Source organism: Protomyctophum parallelum, assembly GCF_964188405.1.
Source record: "Protomyctophum parallelum genome assembly, chromosome: 10".
Lineage (NCBI taxonomy): Eukaryota > Metazoa > Chordata > Actinopteri > Myctophiformes > Myctophidae > Protomyctophum > Protomyctophum parallelum.
Genome location: NC_139704.1, coordinates 21,015,785 through 21,029,889, shown reverse-complemented (window position 1 = coordinate 21,029,889; position 14,105 = coordinate 21,015,785). Strand labels below are relative to the sequence as shown.

Genomic DNA, 14,105 nt, shown 5'->3' with positions numbered 1-14,105 from the left:
TTAAAATATTTTTTCATCAATTTAAATGTTTAATTTATCAATTTAACAATGTTTAATATTGTGTAAAAATTACATGGATTTTATCTTCATATCAGAAATTATCTTGCTTTCTTTCAGTGGACACCCCCTATTTTGTCCATTTTTTGTCCCCGACACAATGGCCTTCATGAAAGTGGACTGGAGTCTTTGATGAATTGAACAATGTGGACCCTGTTGTAAACAAGTGTAATGCTTAATTGGGTCGTCCACTCACAGTTGACAGTCTTTGTATTGAGTTTGTGCTTAAAATGTACTGTAAATTCTACAAACTGTTAATAAATATTTCAATCAATCAATCAATCAGTATTAAAAATGTACAAAAATCCATAAAGTATGCCATTCACATATACATCTATTGTGCTTTATTGCTGGTCATGTTTAGTTTTTTAATAAATAGATGATTAGTGTGTTGTGTATGTATGTATGTATGTATAATGTATGTATGTATGTATAATATATATAATATATTTGTATTCCCCTAATGAATAACAGACTGTATTGTGTATGTGCTGCTCGCCATTTTCTTTTTTGTTTGTTTGTTTTGTTTTTGTGCTTTTTGTTTTTCTTGTCTGTTTTATTGTATTGTGCTTTTAATTTATACCTTTCTAGATTGTCTCACTTTATCTTTATACATTTGATTCATCTTTATGTGAAAAAAATAATATATAGCATTATATAGCTGTCCCCCAATCGCACTCAACCCTGTTACACAAGTCATTCTCCCCTCCGTAATAATTAAATGGACCTTTAGTGACATCAACAACAGGAAGTGGCATTCTACAAGTCTTCTGAATAACATGCCACAGAAAGGCAATTTCACACCTTATTTTATAATGTTTAAAGGTATATTCAGTGATTTCATTAAATTCAAATATCACTTGTTTTTTTGTTTTTTTTTGTGATAATCCTCCCTACTATAGAGTGTGCTGACCATATAAAGAGTTCCTCCCTGTCCCCAGTAAACCCCTGGGGGTCAAAAAACCTTAGGTTTCATTTTGGGTTAGGTCAGGGTTAGGTGGCCCAGCCTTCATCCAATCCGGAGAGAGAGGGAGCCTTCCGCCTATCATGATCGAGCGGGGGCGGGCCTTGGTGTGTGTGCTGTTGGCCTGTTGCATCCCCCCACTGTAGCGTGTGCATGTGCATATCTTGTTACCGGGGCGGAACAGGGGGTTTTCCAAATCACTGAATGCTCCCTTAAGAGTAATTTATACTCTCACAAATCATAACAGCTCAACTCCGTTACATGGAATAAAGATAGAAAACAATTATTTGTGAAAATTATGTTTGTTATTTCAACAATATATCTGATTTCTTAATCTCATGCATGACGTGGTCTCCTCTTAATCACCATAGGTAGAGTAGTGGCCATCTTGAGTAAAATAAATCACAACCCCGTGAATAACGGGGTTGACACAACCCTGTTATCATTTTCAACCCTGTTATTATATTATTATATAAAAATACATCATCATCATCATCATCCTTCGAGTGCCCTCGAGATCTGCGACACAAGCTGCTTCTCTGTTGCTGCTGCCACACCAAGTTCATTCACAGTCAGTCCTGTGTCCCTACTCAGAACATCTGGAAATGTGAGAGGTCTTGTTCCTCTTGATGGTCTCCACAGTAGAATATCCTAAATGACCTGGTCTTTTGCTCAAATACATACAAATATTAATTGAATGCCTGAGATGGGGAATTATGTTTTTCTGATAGCTAAAGATGTCATTATTGTGGGATAGAAAAGTAAAACGTTTCGGTCATCGTACCGGTTTTGTGAATGACTCATTTACATTTCTTGTTTTTGCAAAGTACCCTGGCCTAACCTAACCCCCAGAAACCTAACCCTAACCTCAGTAAAACTATGCTTAAACCAAACCATAACCCTAACCTCAGTAAAACTATACCTAAACCCAGCCTTAACCCTAGCCTTCAGACTTTTGGTAGGGATATGTTTCCTCACCTGGGACCCCGGACTGGCCTAATATTCTACAATATTGTATACTGAGGCTGAGCTCAGAGCTGAGTCCTTCCAAAACTTGTTAGTGTGCAAGTAATTTGTATTATGCACAGTTTCGTAATAACAAGTGCAGCATTGTTTCTGCATGCATGGGTATTTCACACAAACAGACACACATATCTTTGTGGCCAAATGGGTGTAGCCTAATAATATTTTTTACACATAATATAATAATGTCCGAAAATAGCTGATCTGCAAACTCAAACCGCGTCGCGTCCGCGACTTGTTGTTGTGAGTGTGTACTGTGTACATCGGCTATATTTTCGTCGCGCGTCACCGTCGTACGACGGACGTTACACATCCGGCTACTGTATGGCAGAGTATTCCACTCGGTTGTAACAGTACAGTACATAATAATATGTCCATAATCTCGCGTTAGCCAGCATAAACCTCCGTTTGTTAGCCTTCGATGTAGACAGAGTTACGACAACTCGGTTCACTTAATGGGGCCAGGCTCTTCTACATAGACTTCCATTGAATGGCAATGGGGACAACCGGAAGTTTACGGAATGCATTGGAGTCTATGCTCGCGCGAGTCCATGAACCACGTGACCAGGCTGTTTTCTGCCCCCTCAATGACTCTGGCTCTGGTTAAACTACGATCTGGCAGCGGGCTACCTACGCGAGATTACGATTACGTATACCATTGCCCCACCGCCCCCGGTTAGCTAGCTATTGAGCTAGTTAGCTAGTTGGTTTATTTCCCCCCGAGTGGGTTTTTAACCCATGGTTTAACCTTTAGGTAAACTACCTAGTGACTGAAGAGTGCTAGCGTTTCATTTAACAACACTGACCATGGACGACGACAGCCACCCGAAAACATTGTAAGTAAACCAAGCGGCCCAGTATTGGCTAACGTTAGCTAACTGGTAGCGGTTGGCCGCTAGCTAATGTTAGATAGTAGTCAGAGATAGCGGCGTATCGCTATAACTGTGGGCCGATTACTTTATAGAACTTTATAGGTTATAACGTACTAACTGTACTGTGACGTTGACATGTCGTGTTGGTCATATTCGGCCACGCGTGACGCATGGTTAACGCTAACGGCTGTAACGTAGCCATATGTTTAGCCATTATTAGTATTATTAGAAGAGTATCTGCCTTCTGCCATCATCTTTTGATTGTATTATATTATTGATTGATGTATAATATATCAGAGAAGCTTGGTGGTGGACTGTGGAGAGTGACTGCATTGTGTTTTGAATAGTCATAGATCAAATTACTGTCCAATATTCTCCAGGTATGTGGGCAATCTCTCCAGGGATGTAACGGAGATCTTGATTCTGCAACTGTTCACCCAGATAGGACCCTGTAAAAGTTGTAAAATGATCACTGAGGTAAGTAGCTAGTAGGATGGCTGTTTTCTACAGTACACGGTGAAGTGTCCCATCACATCAAATAAAGGCTAAAAGTTTCCAATTTGACACATTTTTGAGCAGCAAATACCTGTATAATTTGTGTGTGTGTTTTGATTGATTGATTGAAATATTTATTAACAGTTTGTAGAATTTACAGTACATTTTAAGCACAAACTCAATACAAAGACTGTCAACTGTGAGTGGACGACCCAATTAAGCATTACACTTGTTTACAACAGGGTCCACATTGTTCAATTCATCAAAAATGTGTGTGTATGTATATGTATATGTATAATATGTATATGTATATATATATATAGGGCCGGTTCTAGGCATAAGCGAACCAAGCGGTCGCTTAGGGCCACAACCACTGAGGGGGCCACGTCACAGGGAGAAGATTTTTTATTTATTTTTATGTATCCCCTATCCCTTACATGGGCTACTGGCCACATGTGGCCCCCACCTTCACCTAATGTGGCCCACATGTTAATATCAACTGGCGGCCTGAGGGCCACATGTAGCCCCCACCTTCACCTAATGCGGCCCGCAGGTTAATATCAACTGGCGGCCTGGGCCCGCAGGTTAATATCAACTGGCGGCCTGGGGGCCACATGTGTCCCCCACCTTCACCTAATGCGGCCCGCAGGTTAATATCAGAATACTGATATATTATTGATTTCCACACATGCAAACATGACCAGCTTTAATTACTTCAGTCTATATTAGTAGCTTAATGACTATAGTAGGCCTACTAGTCTTTTTTATGTCTAATGTATTTGCATTTAAGTTCCTACATTTAACATAAGAAGTAAGAACATATAAATGTATTTGAAATTAAATAAAACATTTACTTTTCAAGATTTCAATTCAGAAATAGCAAAGAATTATTCAGAATTTCAATTAAAAAAAGAGCAAAAATAGCAGATCTACTAGATCAAAACGTGTCGCCGTTTGAGCTTGTAGATTAGCTATTCTTTTACTATATGCATTGTGGCCCTCTGGAGTGAGTGTGGAATATAGTTGCCCTCTCTCTCTGAGTCTCCATCATCAAAATTTCCCACAATGCCTGAAATAGCACCAGTTTGAAAGGAGAATTCTTTCTTTAACAATGGCTACGTTTACATGAAGGGTGATCATTCCGAATAAATACTTCTGAATAAAATACATCCGATGTAATGTTTTTTGCCGCGAGTTTACATGGGAAATGGTCATTCCGAATGAGTGTTTATATGGAGAAGTGATAGAAGACATGATACATGTTAATTCACGTGAAACTACGCCATCTGTTGGACACATAAAATATAGGCAGTTAATTCATTGTGACTTTCAGACGAAAGACGACACTTTGAAATCCCATCATTTCATTCCGCAGTAGTTTTGAGGCTGCTGCTTGGATAGGGACGGACATATTATGTTTACCGTCTTTTTTTCCCCACCTGCTGCGGCTCCCCTTCTCCGCTGGGAAGGTGATCATCTCGTTTTTATGTGTAGCCTACTTTATTATCTACAGCACGGCCAGGGCACGCAACACACTGATTATTATTGTATCGGGTCGCTCGTTATTTTTGAGAGAGAGAGAGTGTGAGAGAGAGACCGTTGAACACACACACACACAAAATGCACGAAATAACGCGCTCTATGTGCAAACTCCTCTGCGCGCCTTGGATATGAGGCTTATGAGCGCCTTGGAGTTGGAGCGCAATGGAAATGAGCATGCTCAGAAAGACCAGAATGAATACATCCGAAGCAGTGTATACATGAGTCCAATTTTCTTTCAATCGCATTGAACATCGGAGTAATCCGGCCAGTGACATCGGAATGGTTTTTAGATCGCATCGAGCGTTTTCATTCGGATGTAAGTTTTTGTAGGTGTTTACATAACAACGTTTAATAGGATTGAACTTCTATTCGGAATGAAAAGGGGATTTAACTGCTCATGTAAACGTAGCCATTGATTGTACTGTGTGTTTGTTACTGAGGAAAGCCAGCTGTTGCAACTAAAGTATCAAGAGGGTGAACTCTCCTATCTGGATTCTCTTTCCCCCTTTCTTTCATTTCGCAGCATACAAGCAATGACCCATATTGCTTTGTGGAGTTTTTTGAACACAGAGATGCTGCAGCAGCCCTCGCAGCCATGAATGGGAGGAAGATATTAGGAAAGGTAGGCTAAAATATTCAATACAAATAAAGTATGTTCTCTACAACTACTCCTTTCTTCTCCTTATCTACTTATCTAGAGATTCTAGACATATAGATTGTCCTCCTCCCCACCATATTTATGTACTGTGTGTAATCTCCTTTACCTTCAGGAGGTCAAAGTAAACTGGGCAACCACTCCAAGTAGCCAGAAGAAAGACACATCCAGTAAGTTGTCCCCCTGTGTATTCTCTTGTTTTCAGTTAAATCCACTCCCCACAGACTCGTAGATGTCTTTTGCGCTGGTTTCTATTTTGTTCTTTCAGATCACTTCCACGTTTTTGTGGGTGATTTGAGCCCTGAGATTTCCACAGAGGACGTCAAGGCTGCATTTGCACCTTTTGGGAAAATCTCGTAAGTTATTCTACATTATTTTAGTAGGGGTTATGGTTTATTTCACAGTTGTACTTTGGCAGTGGTTAAGACATTTGTTTATTTGCCTTTCCTGACCCTTCAGATTTTTACATGGTGTTTATTTGGTGTTCACAAATCAAAATAAGAATCTATGATGACTATGTTTATATGCACACTTTTGTAATCGGGCTTTACCCTGATAAGAAGGATAATAACGTGTATGCGTCAGTATATATTACATTGTTTTTGTGGAATTATTAAGATTTTGCATTAAAGACTGACTGTCTGATTTGATTGGGGGAAAAAAGTCCTGCAAGTTATGTAGAATAAGCAACACTCACTCAATTTCACAATATATTCTCTAACATGAGGCCCAGTTGGCCTTCATCAGATGAAGACAAAGAAAATACAGATATATAGATAACACAGGTGACTCAATCTGTAAGTTGATCATCTATGTTACCTGCATACTGATTGATTCAGTAGCATGCTGTCGTCGTCATAAAAAGTATCAGTTCTTTGCCTACTCTTCCATTCTGCTATATATGGTTATGGTAAGTAATTGAACGTCAACTCAAATATGAAGTTCTGTGTATGAACCTGAATAGCTTTCAACTTCTCTGTAGTTGTGGGTTTCAGTGAAGTAATAGCACTTTGGTTATTTTACAGAAATGCTCATAGGATTGGACAGGAGCTTGAAGGCTAACAGCAAGGAACTGTGCACTCTGGAGACTCAGATGTAGTTTTTTTTCTCCTCTATTTACTACTTTCCAAATGTATTCATTGTAGATACTATGTTATTAACATGACCTAGCATAGATTAACAACCTCCAATACTCAATGTTCTCCTCTAAATCTTTGTTATAATTTGTCTAATTTTGATCTGCATAGTATTGTTTGTAGTGTAATGCTCCTCTCCAAAAATTCTGAAAATGTCAATTTCTCAAAATTTGCAGCTCCCCAAACTCCATATTGGTGGTAAAGAATTGACCAGGAAAAATAAAGAAATCTGTTAACAGGCCATGTATGCCGTTTAATTCCTTTTTTTCTCTTTGATATTTTTTCATATATTTCTATTTGTAGGACGAGCACCAACAGCAGATTTTTAGGAATGCATGGTTGGTAATCCATATAAAGTTCCTTTTGTGAATTTAAAATCTGTAGCCTACTAGTGTGAAGATTGAACAAGAAGTGGTGCTCTAGTGGTGAGGGACCCTTAAGACATCTGAAAACATGTAAACCAACAGTGTAGGCTGCATGTTTGTACTTGTTTGTACTACTTTTGTTTTTCAAGTGTTGCTTTGATGTTAGTCTTACCACTACCAGTCAGTGAAGTAACGGTGTAGAATAGATAGTTAAAGTACATTGAATATAGGTCAATGTAGAGGATTCACAGTTCAGTGTGTTTGCGTGGTTCCTTTTTATTAGATGGAAGCCTCCAATATAGAAAGTGCGCTAACATTAGTTTTACGTTTCCCTCCAGGGATGCCCGTGTTGTGAAGGACATGACGACAGGAAAATCAAAGGGGTATGGATTTGTGTCCTTCTACAACAAACTGGTAAGGCTCCAGTGCAAGAACACAAAATGAAGGTTATTTCTATTTTCTGTTTACTATCCTACTAGCAATACATTTGAAATAATTTTAAGGACAGATAGAATCATAGTTTGAAGTGAATTATTTTAATTTAAATTAAAGTTTCTAAGATGACTTTGAATCAGTTTTAAATCACTTGTACATTAGATTATAAACATTAATAAATTGGATACTGAAATATCATGGTATCTCAGAAAACGTTTTGAAGCAGTTGGTTCTGAAGGGGAAACTGACTTTATTTTTGGATCCACAGGATGCAGAGAATGCCATCGTTCACATGGGGGGACAGTGGCTGGGTGGGCGCCAAATTAGGACGAACTGGGCTACCCGCAAACCACCTGCCCCAAAGAGCATTCAAGACAGTAAGTTTTGACAATTTTTTTTTAATGCTACTATAAATTTTCAAGGGACGGTTACTACAAGCAGATTTCAACGTCGCAGCAAAAAAGTCTCACTTTGAATAGTGGGCTCTGAATGGTCAGCCACAACTCTGGGGTGAGGGAAATATTTTATGACAGATTCGTCTGGTTTCCAGGCTATGTCTGTAGATCTCGAGAACCGTCCGACCAACTAACTTCAAACTCGGTGTGTGAGTCGCCAATGACCAGAGAGAGTGCCGTGCTGGGCGTCGACTCGGTCGGATGGCGATTAGCCAGCACTGCTGAACCGACTGATATGCCCAGATGTGCATACAGTATGGAGATCTGGTTGTTAGAGCTGCTGATCCAACTGATATGGCCATATATGGGCATATACTGATGACATCAGGGATCTACATATATGACCATAAAATGGACTGGCATACTGCTGGCTACAAAAGATTTTGATAAACGAGCCCTGATGTCATCAATATCATAGTACTGGCATGGACAACATTTGGGCATGCCTGACACTAGAGTTCCATAATGTATGGGCATAAAAGGGACACAGACAGACAATGGGTGCAACGGGTACTCGGACAATGCATTCAACTGGTATAACTGGGTGGAGCATGCATGATTTCCAACTTGCATCATTCCTAAGTATGCCCACAGGATCCTTAATTCAGTCACTCATCACTCTTGCTGAGTGATGAACAATGAATTTCACAACTATATTATAAGAAGTATTCATACTTGAAGTAATGAGGACGCTTTTTAAACTTAATTTTAAAAATGAATGAAGAAAATTGGAGAATATAAAATGTTGGCATGCTTCAAGACAGACAGCTTAAACTGGATTTGGTAACGAGATTGATGTTGAACCTTGGGGCTACCTGGATTGGCATGATGTACTGCATGTCTAACTATTGTCAATCTTTATCCGTGGCTGCTGTGCTCTGTGATAAAGAAACCACAAGCGGTGATTCTCCATCCAATCATATTAGTATTGCGAAACAGGTCTCAAAATCACCCTTTAAGCAGATAAACTCACATGAGTAAATCAGATTCTGCCGGTAAAGTAATTCCCGCTACTGCACTTAGTTTTAGGAAACTGAAATGTTCATGTTATATTGTTCTCTAGCATCACATAAATGGATAAGTCACAAATATTGGTGTAATGAGAGCAACAAACCATGTACAACCCAGATTCGGCACAAACGAGGGACTAAATTATTTTCGCTCCTATGCCACCAAAATGTGGAACGCCCTACCAACAGTCATTAAGACATGTGAATCCCTTGACTCCTTCAAAACCGCTCTCAAAGGGCACCTACGGACGGCTGCAATTTGAAACTGGCCCCTGTAAAATCTGAATCCCCCCTTTCCCCTCACTGTATATGTTTCTTTTCCCTTTTTGCTTCCTTTATGATGAATTCCTGTTCTGTTCTTTAACTATATAGAAGTGTATTTGTACGTCTCCAAATGTTTTGATGAATTGAACAATGTGGACCCTGTTGTAAACAAGTGTAATGCTTAATTGGGTCGTCCACTCACAGTTAACAGTCTTTGTATTGAGTTTGTGCTTGAAATGTACTGTAATTCTGCAAACTGTTAATAATTATTTCAATCAATCAAAACCATGATGCCAGTAAGCAAAATATGAAGATTGTTTTTTTTTTACCAGCAATTATATTGGTATCATTATGATAAATGGTATTTTGAGACCTGGTCATTAATTTATACAGTGATAGTGAAAGGAATCACTACTTATGATTCCTTAATCACAGAGGAACCGGATAAAGATGATTGACAACCGGGTAGCTACCTAAGTTCAACATGACTGTAACCTATATGAATCAAGAACAACCTCTGTTCTCTTTTCAGACGGCTCAAAGCAGCTGAGGTTTGATGATGTGGTGAGTCAGTCCAGCCCGCAGAACTGCACTGTGTATTGTGGAGGAATCCAGGCAGGATTGACGGGTATGGTTATGTACATGTACATGTTCTAGACATTCTAATGGGCACAAAAAATATATATTACAGGCATTTTACTTACTTTTGTCAGGGTTAAAGGTTAAAATGTTCAGAGCCAGAGATTTTGAAGTTGTGTGAATTTCTGCCTCTGTGGGGGTATTTATATGCAAATATGACCAATGGCATTGCAAGACTAAACATGTGTTTATGTAATCTTACAGAGCACCTAATGCGACAGACCTTCTCGCCTTTTGGTCAGATTATGGAGATCAGAGTTTTCCCAGAGAAAGGATATTCTTTCATCAGGTATTGTCGTCAGAGGTCAGGTGCATTACAGCATCTCGTCCCTAGATGTCACCACAAACGCATGACTCGATGATAAACCACTGTAATGTAACCACTTATAGTTCTGAGGCTTTCACTGACAAACACATCCACACTGATATAGCTCATTATCTGCACTCAATAAGATGACAATAACAAATAAACTGTTAAATCCATTAAGACCTAAGAAAATGTCTTCTAAATCATGACAGTTTTCTGAAAAACCTGTATCAGTGGTGCTCAAACTATTTAATGTGAACTGAAGGAACCCCAAACAATCTGAAAGTATGTTGTTCCAGGGACCTCCCAGAAGCAAAGATTTGAGTTAAAAGTGTTCGCCCTGAAAGATATATTCAAAGATTTGTGACACATTTTAAAGATTAAAAAAAAATAGCAGATCTACAAGGTCGTAGCACGGCACTCAGTGCCGCACACCTACAATGGACAGGTGCGTCGGATAACTGGAACTGATAAGTAGAGAAAAAGAATCCCGCACACTGTCTTCACTTGAGTTTAGAGTTTATTGAGCAATGTTTTGGTCGTTAGACCTTCAGCAGACATCTTATATATAATAGCTAAAACACCAAAAGGGCTTCCCGTCCTAAATGGGTTAATCACAGCTCTCCTGCATTGTCCGGTAGAAATGTTTTAGCTTTGGTTTCCCTTTTTTAAAAGGTTCTCCTCCCATGAAAGTGCTGCCCATGCCATCGTCTCGGTGAATACCACAGCCATTGAAGGGAACATGGTGAAGTGCTACTGGGGCAAGGAATCTCCTGATATGGCTAAAAGCCCACAACAGGTATAGGAAAAATGTACATTAGTTTTGGGGGTATTTTAAATGTGGGTAATTAAACTAATTGTGGCCATTTTCTTGCTCTTTGTGTCATGACAGGTGGAGTATGGGCAGTGGGGACAGTGGAACCAGGTCTATGGGAATCCCCAGCAGCAACAGCAGCAGCAGCAGCAACAGCAACAGCAACAGCAGCAGCAGCAGTATGGGCAATACATGACCAACGGGTGGCAACAAGTCCCATCATATGGCGTGTATGGCCAGACATGGAACCAGCAAGGATTTGGTGTAGAGTGAGTTAACCACTTAAGTAATTATTTTTGCGCGGGGGGGGGGGGGGGGAGACGGAGACGGCAGACGGTCTACAACTTTTCTTTTTACCTGGAGATTGATCATGTTTTCCATTTTGTTTCTACCCATTTTTAGGCAATCCCAGTCACCAACCTGGGTGGGAGGTTTTGGGTCCCCACCCTCTCAGCCTCAGCCCCCTCCCGGCTCTGTAATGTCAAACCTGGCTAACTTCAGCATGGCTGGCTACCAAACACAGTGAGCTAGCCTTCACTTCAGTCTCACAGTTACATTACGGGGGGGGGGGGGGGGGGGGCTGGGGCACAGCATGTTTACATCTGGGCAGGTGCTGTGAGGAATACAGGGGCTACATTCACAAAGCCGTATACCAGTTGTTCCCAGCTAACCAAAAGAACATGTCCACTTTACGAAGGTGTATATGTAAATAATGTTAAAGGTTTCAGTGAAGCTGTACTCACAAAGCTTTCTAAGGTGAGGTGGTTTAAAGGGTGACATTTTGGGTAACATTTAAGAGTGGTTGTTGTTCTGATTATTTAAAACACATACATACTGCTATGGCCCCAGAAGCCATAACAGGAACATTGTTTTAGTGGAGCTAAAAGCATGTTTACTAGAAACGACACTACACCGAACAAGTCATTCACCTTCAAATATCCATGTTTAATGGATGGTGGAAATATACACTTTTTTGCCTGAATTTTATATTCAATATATTTGTCACTCTTTTGGTCACAATATTGTCATTTGAGACACCAGAACATGTGACCACTGACCAGCCATTGTGGGTTGTATTCCTTGGAAAACAAAAAAAAAAACGAATTAGAATGTGTTTTTCGTTTTGTTTCACATGGCATGCAATGAAAAGTTTAATGGAAAGAGGTATGATGGGTGTGGGTATGATGGCCTCATGAAACAATGCTGTGACTATTGTTATTGTACTGAGCCAAGATGACACCCCAACTCACCATAAACTGTCCCCAGCTTAGATAACAGTTCATAGCTTAGCGTTCTAGCTAGAAGTTCCGATTTCTGAGGTACTTTTAGAGGTAAGCGGCAGGAGATTCGTAGTTTACCTCCAATATGTTGTATTTGTAGTGGAAGGAGACATCTTCTTAGACAGACATTTTTGTGTACAAAGGACATTTCAACTATACATCCATAAAAGCAAAAAATATAAAAAATACTGCTTTTTCAGGATTTTCTATCAGAGTGATTGGCATGTTCTTAGCAAAGCTTTTGAGGAATTTTAGTTTACAATGATGTAGCTTAGCTCAGTCTAATTTATAACCATGAGTGTCTCATGGGAAATAAAATACTATAGCACATGCTCATTGAGTCATTGTACAAAGAAAATATTGTAAATAGCTGAGCCCTCAAACGTTTGAAAGGTAATTGATTATATGATGCTGTTTCTGCAACTGGTTTCCTAGAATGTTCTTAAACAAAAGGTGTTCTTTGTTCTGACCTCCATAAAATTTCCATCTATGCCTTTTAATGCCTCTTTAAAAATATCTCATAAGGTATAAATATATTTTGCAGATTTGTTTTATGAAGAAACAAATTGACTAACATTTTAGGAAACCAGGCCCATATCATATTAAATGTTTGAATTGATTTGTCTTTTTAGTCGCCCATTTTGCATTGTTTCAAGGTCATTTTCTATTGATAGTTGAAATATTCATTAATATATAATATGCTCTTAAGTTCTGAATACATCCTGTCATTCAGTGCAAAATCTGCAAATGCATTCAGAATGATCTGTACAGCTTTTTAAAGATATATTCCATTATATCTCAGTTGAACCATTTAAAAAAAGCCACTACTAAATGGACATTTTGATTTTGTGTGCCATGATGTACAGCCTAGTAGAGTATTTGTTATCTTCACTCTATTTTTGGTGTTGTATTAGCCAACATACTTAGTTTAAGGGGTTAAAAAACAAAACAGGGTCATGTGGACTACATCAGTGGTTCTCAACCTGTGGGCCGGGCCTCACTGGTGGTGCGCTGGGAGAGTGTTGCATGTGAGCCCCCGTATGAAAATGACATGTTTCTTTATTATTATTTGCTTTTTACTTGAATTTTTGTTTTGTTTTCATGTGATACCAAAACATAAGAACTTAAAGTATAGCCTACTATGTTTGTTTCATTGATCCAAGATGGAACACAATTGATTGATTGGCCATAACATGTTCTTTAATTGGGTAGGCAGTGAAAGCGTTGGAGATTGTGAGCCCTGATCCACTAGAGGTTGAGAACCATTGGACTACACGTATAAATATAAACACCTAGCTACCTTCATGAACGTTTTTGAAGTGAGTCTGTACATATGTAGGTAGACGGACGCATTTAAAATTTCCGTCGTTAAACTTCAGCAATATAATTTATGAAGAAGCCTTAATTTGCTATGTTTGTAGACTGCAACATTTGTTTTACTTACTGAGGCCCCATTAGAAGGCTAAATTCATTTTCACTGAGTAATATCTATTTTTAAGTTTGTGCCATTACAGTGAGTATCAGGAAGTGATGTTTGGTTTTGAATTGCACGCTTATGAGTTATGACATGTAATATATATTTTTCTTTTGCGTAAAATATTGAATGTAATGGCAAGCTGATTTTATGACGGTAACACATGAACTGAAATTCAGTGATTGATGAATTCCATTACTGATTTGAATGGAGAATTAAATTAATAAAAACGTGAAACTCTTCAACCTGGTTGTTAAATACATTTTATTATTATCTGATACATTGTGCTGTCTGCCTTGCACATCAATATTAGTCTCT

The 14,105-nt window shown here is 39.0% G+C and overlaps 1 protein-coding gene across 3 annotated transcripts; it reads left to right on the top strand.

Annotated features, from left to right (window-relative positions):
- The first annotated feature begins 2,680 nt into the window (after positions 1–2,680).
- Positions 2,681–14,026, top strand: tial1 (TIA1 cytotoxic granule-associated RNA binding protein-like 1). 3 transcript variants are annotated; one of them, XM_083774842.1, is made up of 12 exons: positions 2,681–2,880; positions 3,297–3,393; positions 5,477–5,575; positions 5,724–5,778; positions 5,877–5,964; positions 7,448–7,523; positions 7,813–7,921; positions 9,806–9,901; positions 10,117–10,201; positions 10,895–11,018; positions 11,112–11,302; positions 11,436–14,026. In XM_083774842.1, exons 1-12 carry the CDS (start codon positions 2,852–2,854, stop codon positions 11,557–11,559), a joined length of 1,173 nt encoding a protein of 390 aa, XP_083630968.1. In that variant the 5' UTR covers positions 2,681–2,851; the 3' UTR covers positions 11,560–14,026. The 3 variants fall into 3 exon arrangements, with proteins under 3 accessions (XP_083630968.1, XP_083630969.1, XP_083630970.1); XM_083774843.1 differs by lacking the exons at positions 2,681–2,880; positions 3,297–3,393; positions 5,477–5,575 and adding an exon at positions 6,634–6,703 and having other exon boundaries at positions 5,726–5,778; XM_083774844.1 differs by lacking the exons at positions 2,681–2,880; positions 3,297–3,393; positions 5,477–5,575; positions 5,724–5,778; positions 5,877–5,964 and adding exons at positions 6,634–6,703; positions 6,921–6,988.
- Positions 14,027–14,105: the final 79 nt, after the last annotated feature.

Excerpts from the sequence above, each read along its gene's own strand:
- tial1 (XM_083774842.1), top strand. The coding sequence starts at position 2,852 with ATGGACGACGACAGCCACCCGAAAACATT. Across the intron at positions 2,881-3,296 it reads GACAGCCACCCGAAAACATT|GTATGTGGGCAATCTCTCCA; the intron begins GTAAGTAAACCA and ends AATATTCTCCAG. Across the intron at positions 9,902-10,116 it reads AATCCAGGCAGGATTGACGG|AGCACCTAATGCGACAGACC; the intron begins GTATGGTTATGT and ends GTAATCTTACAG.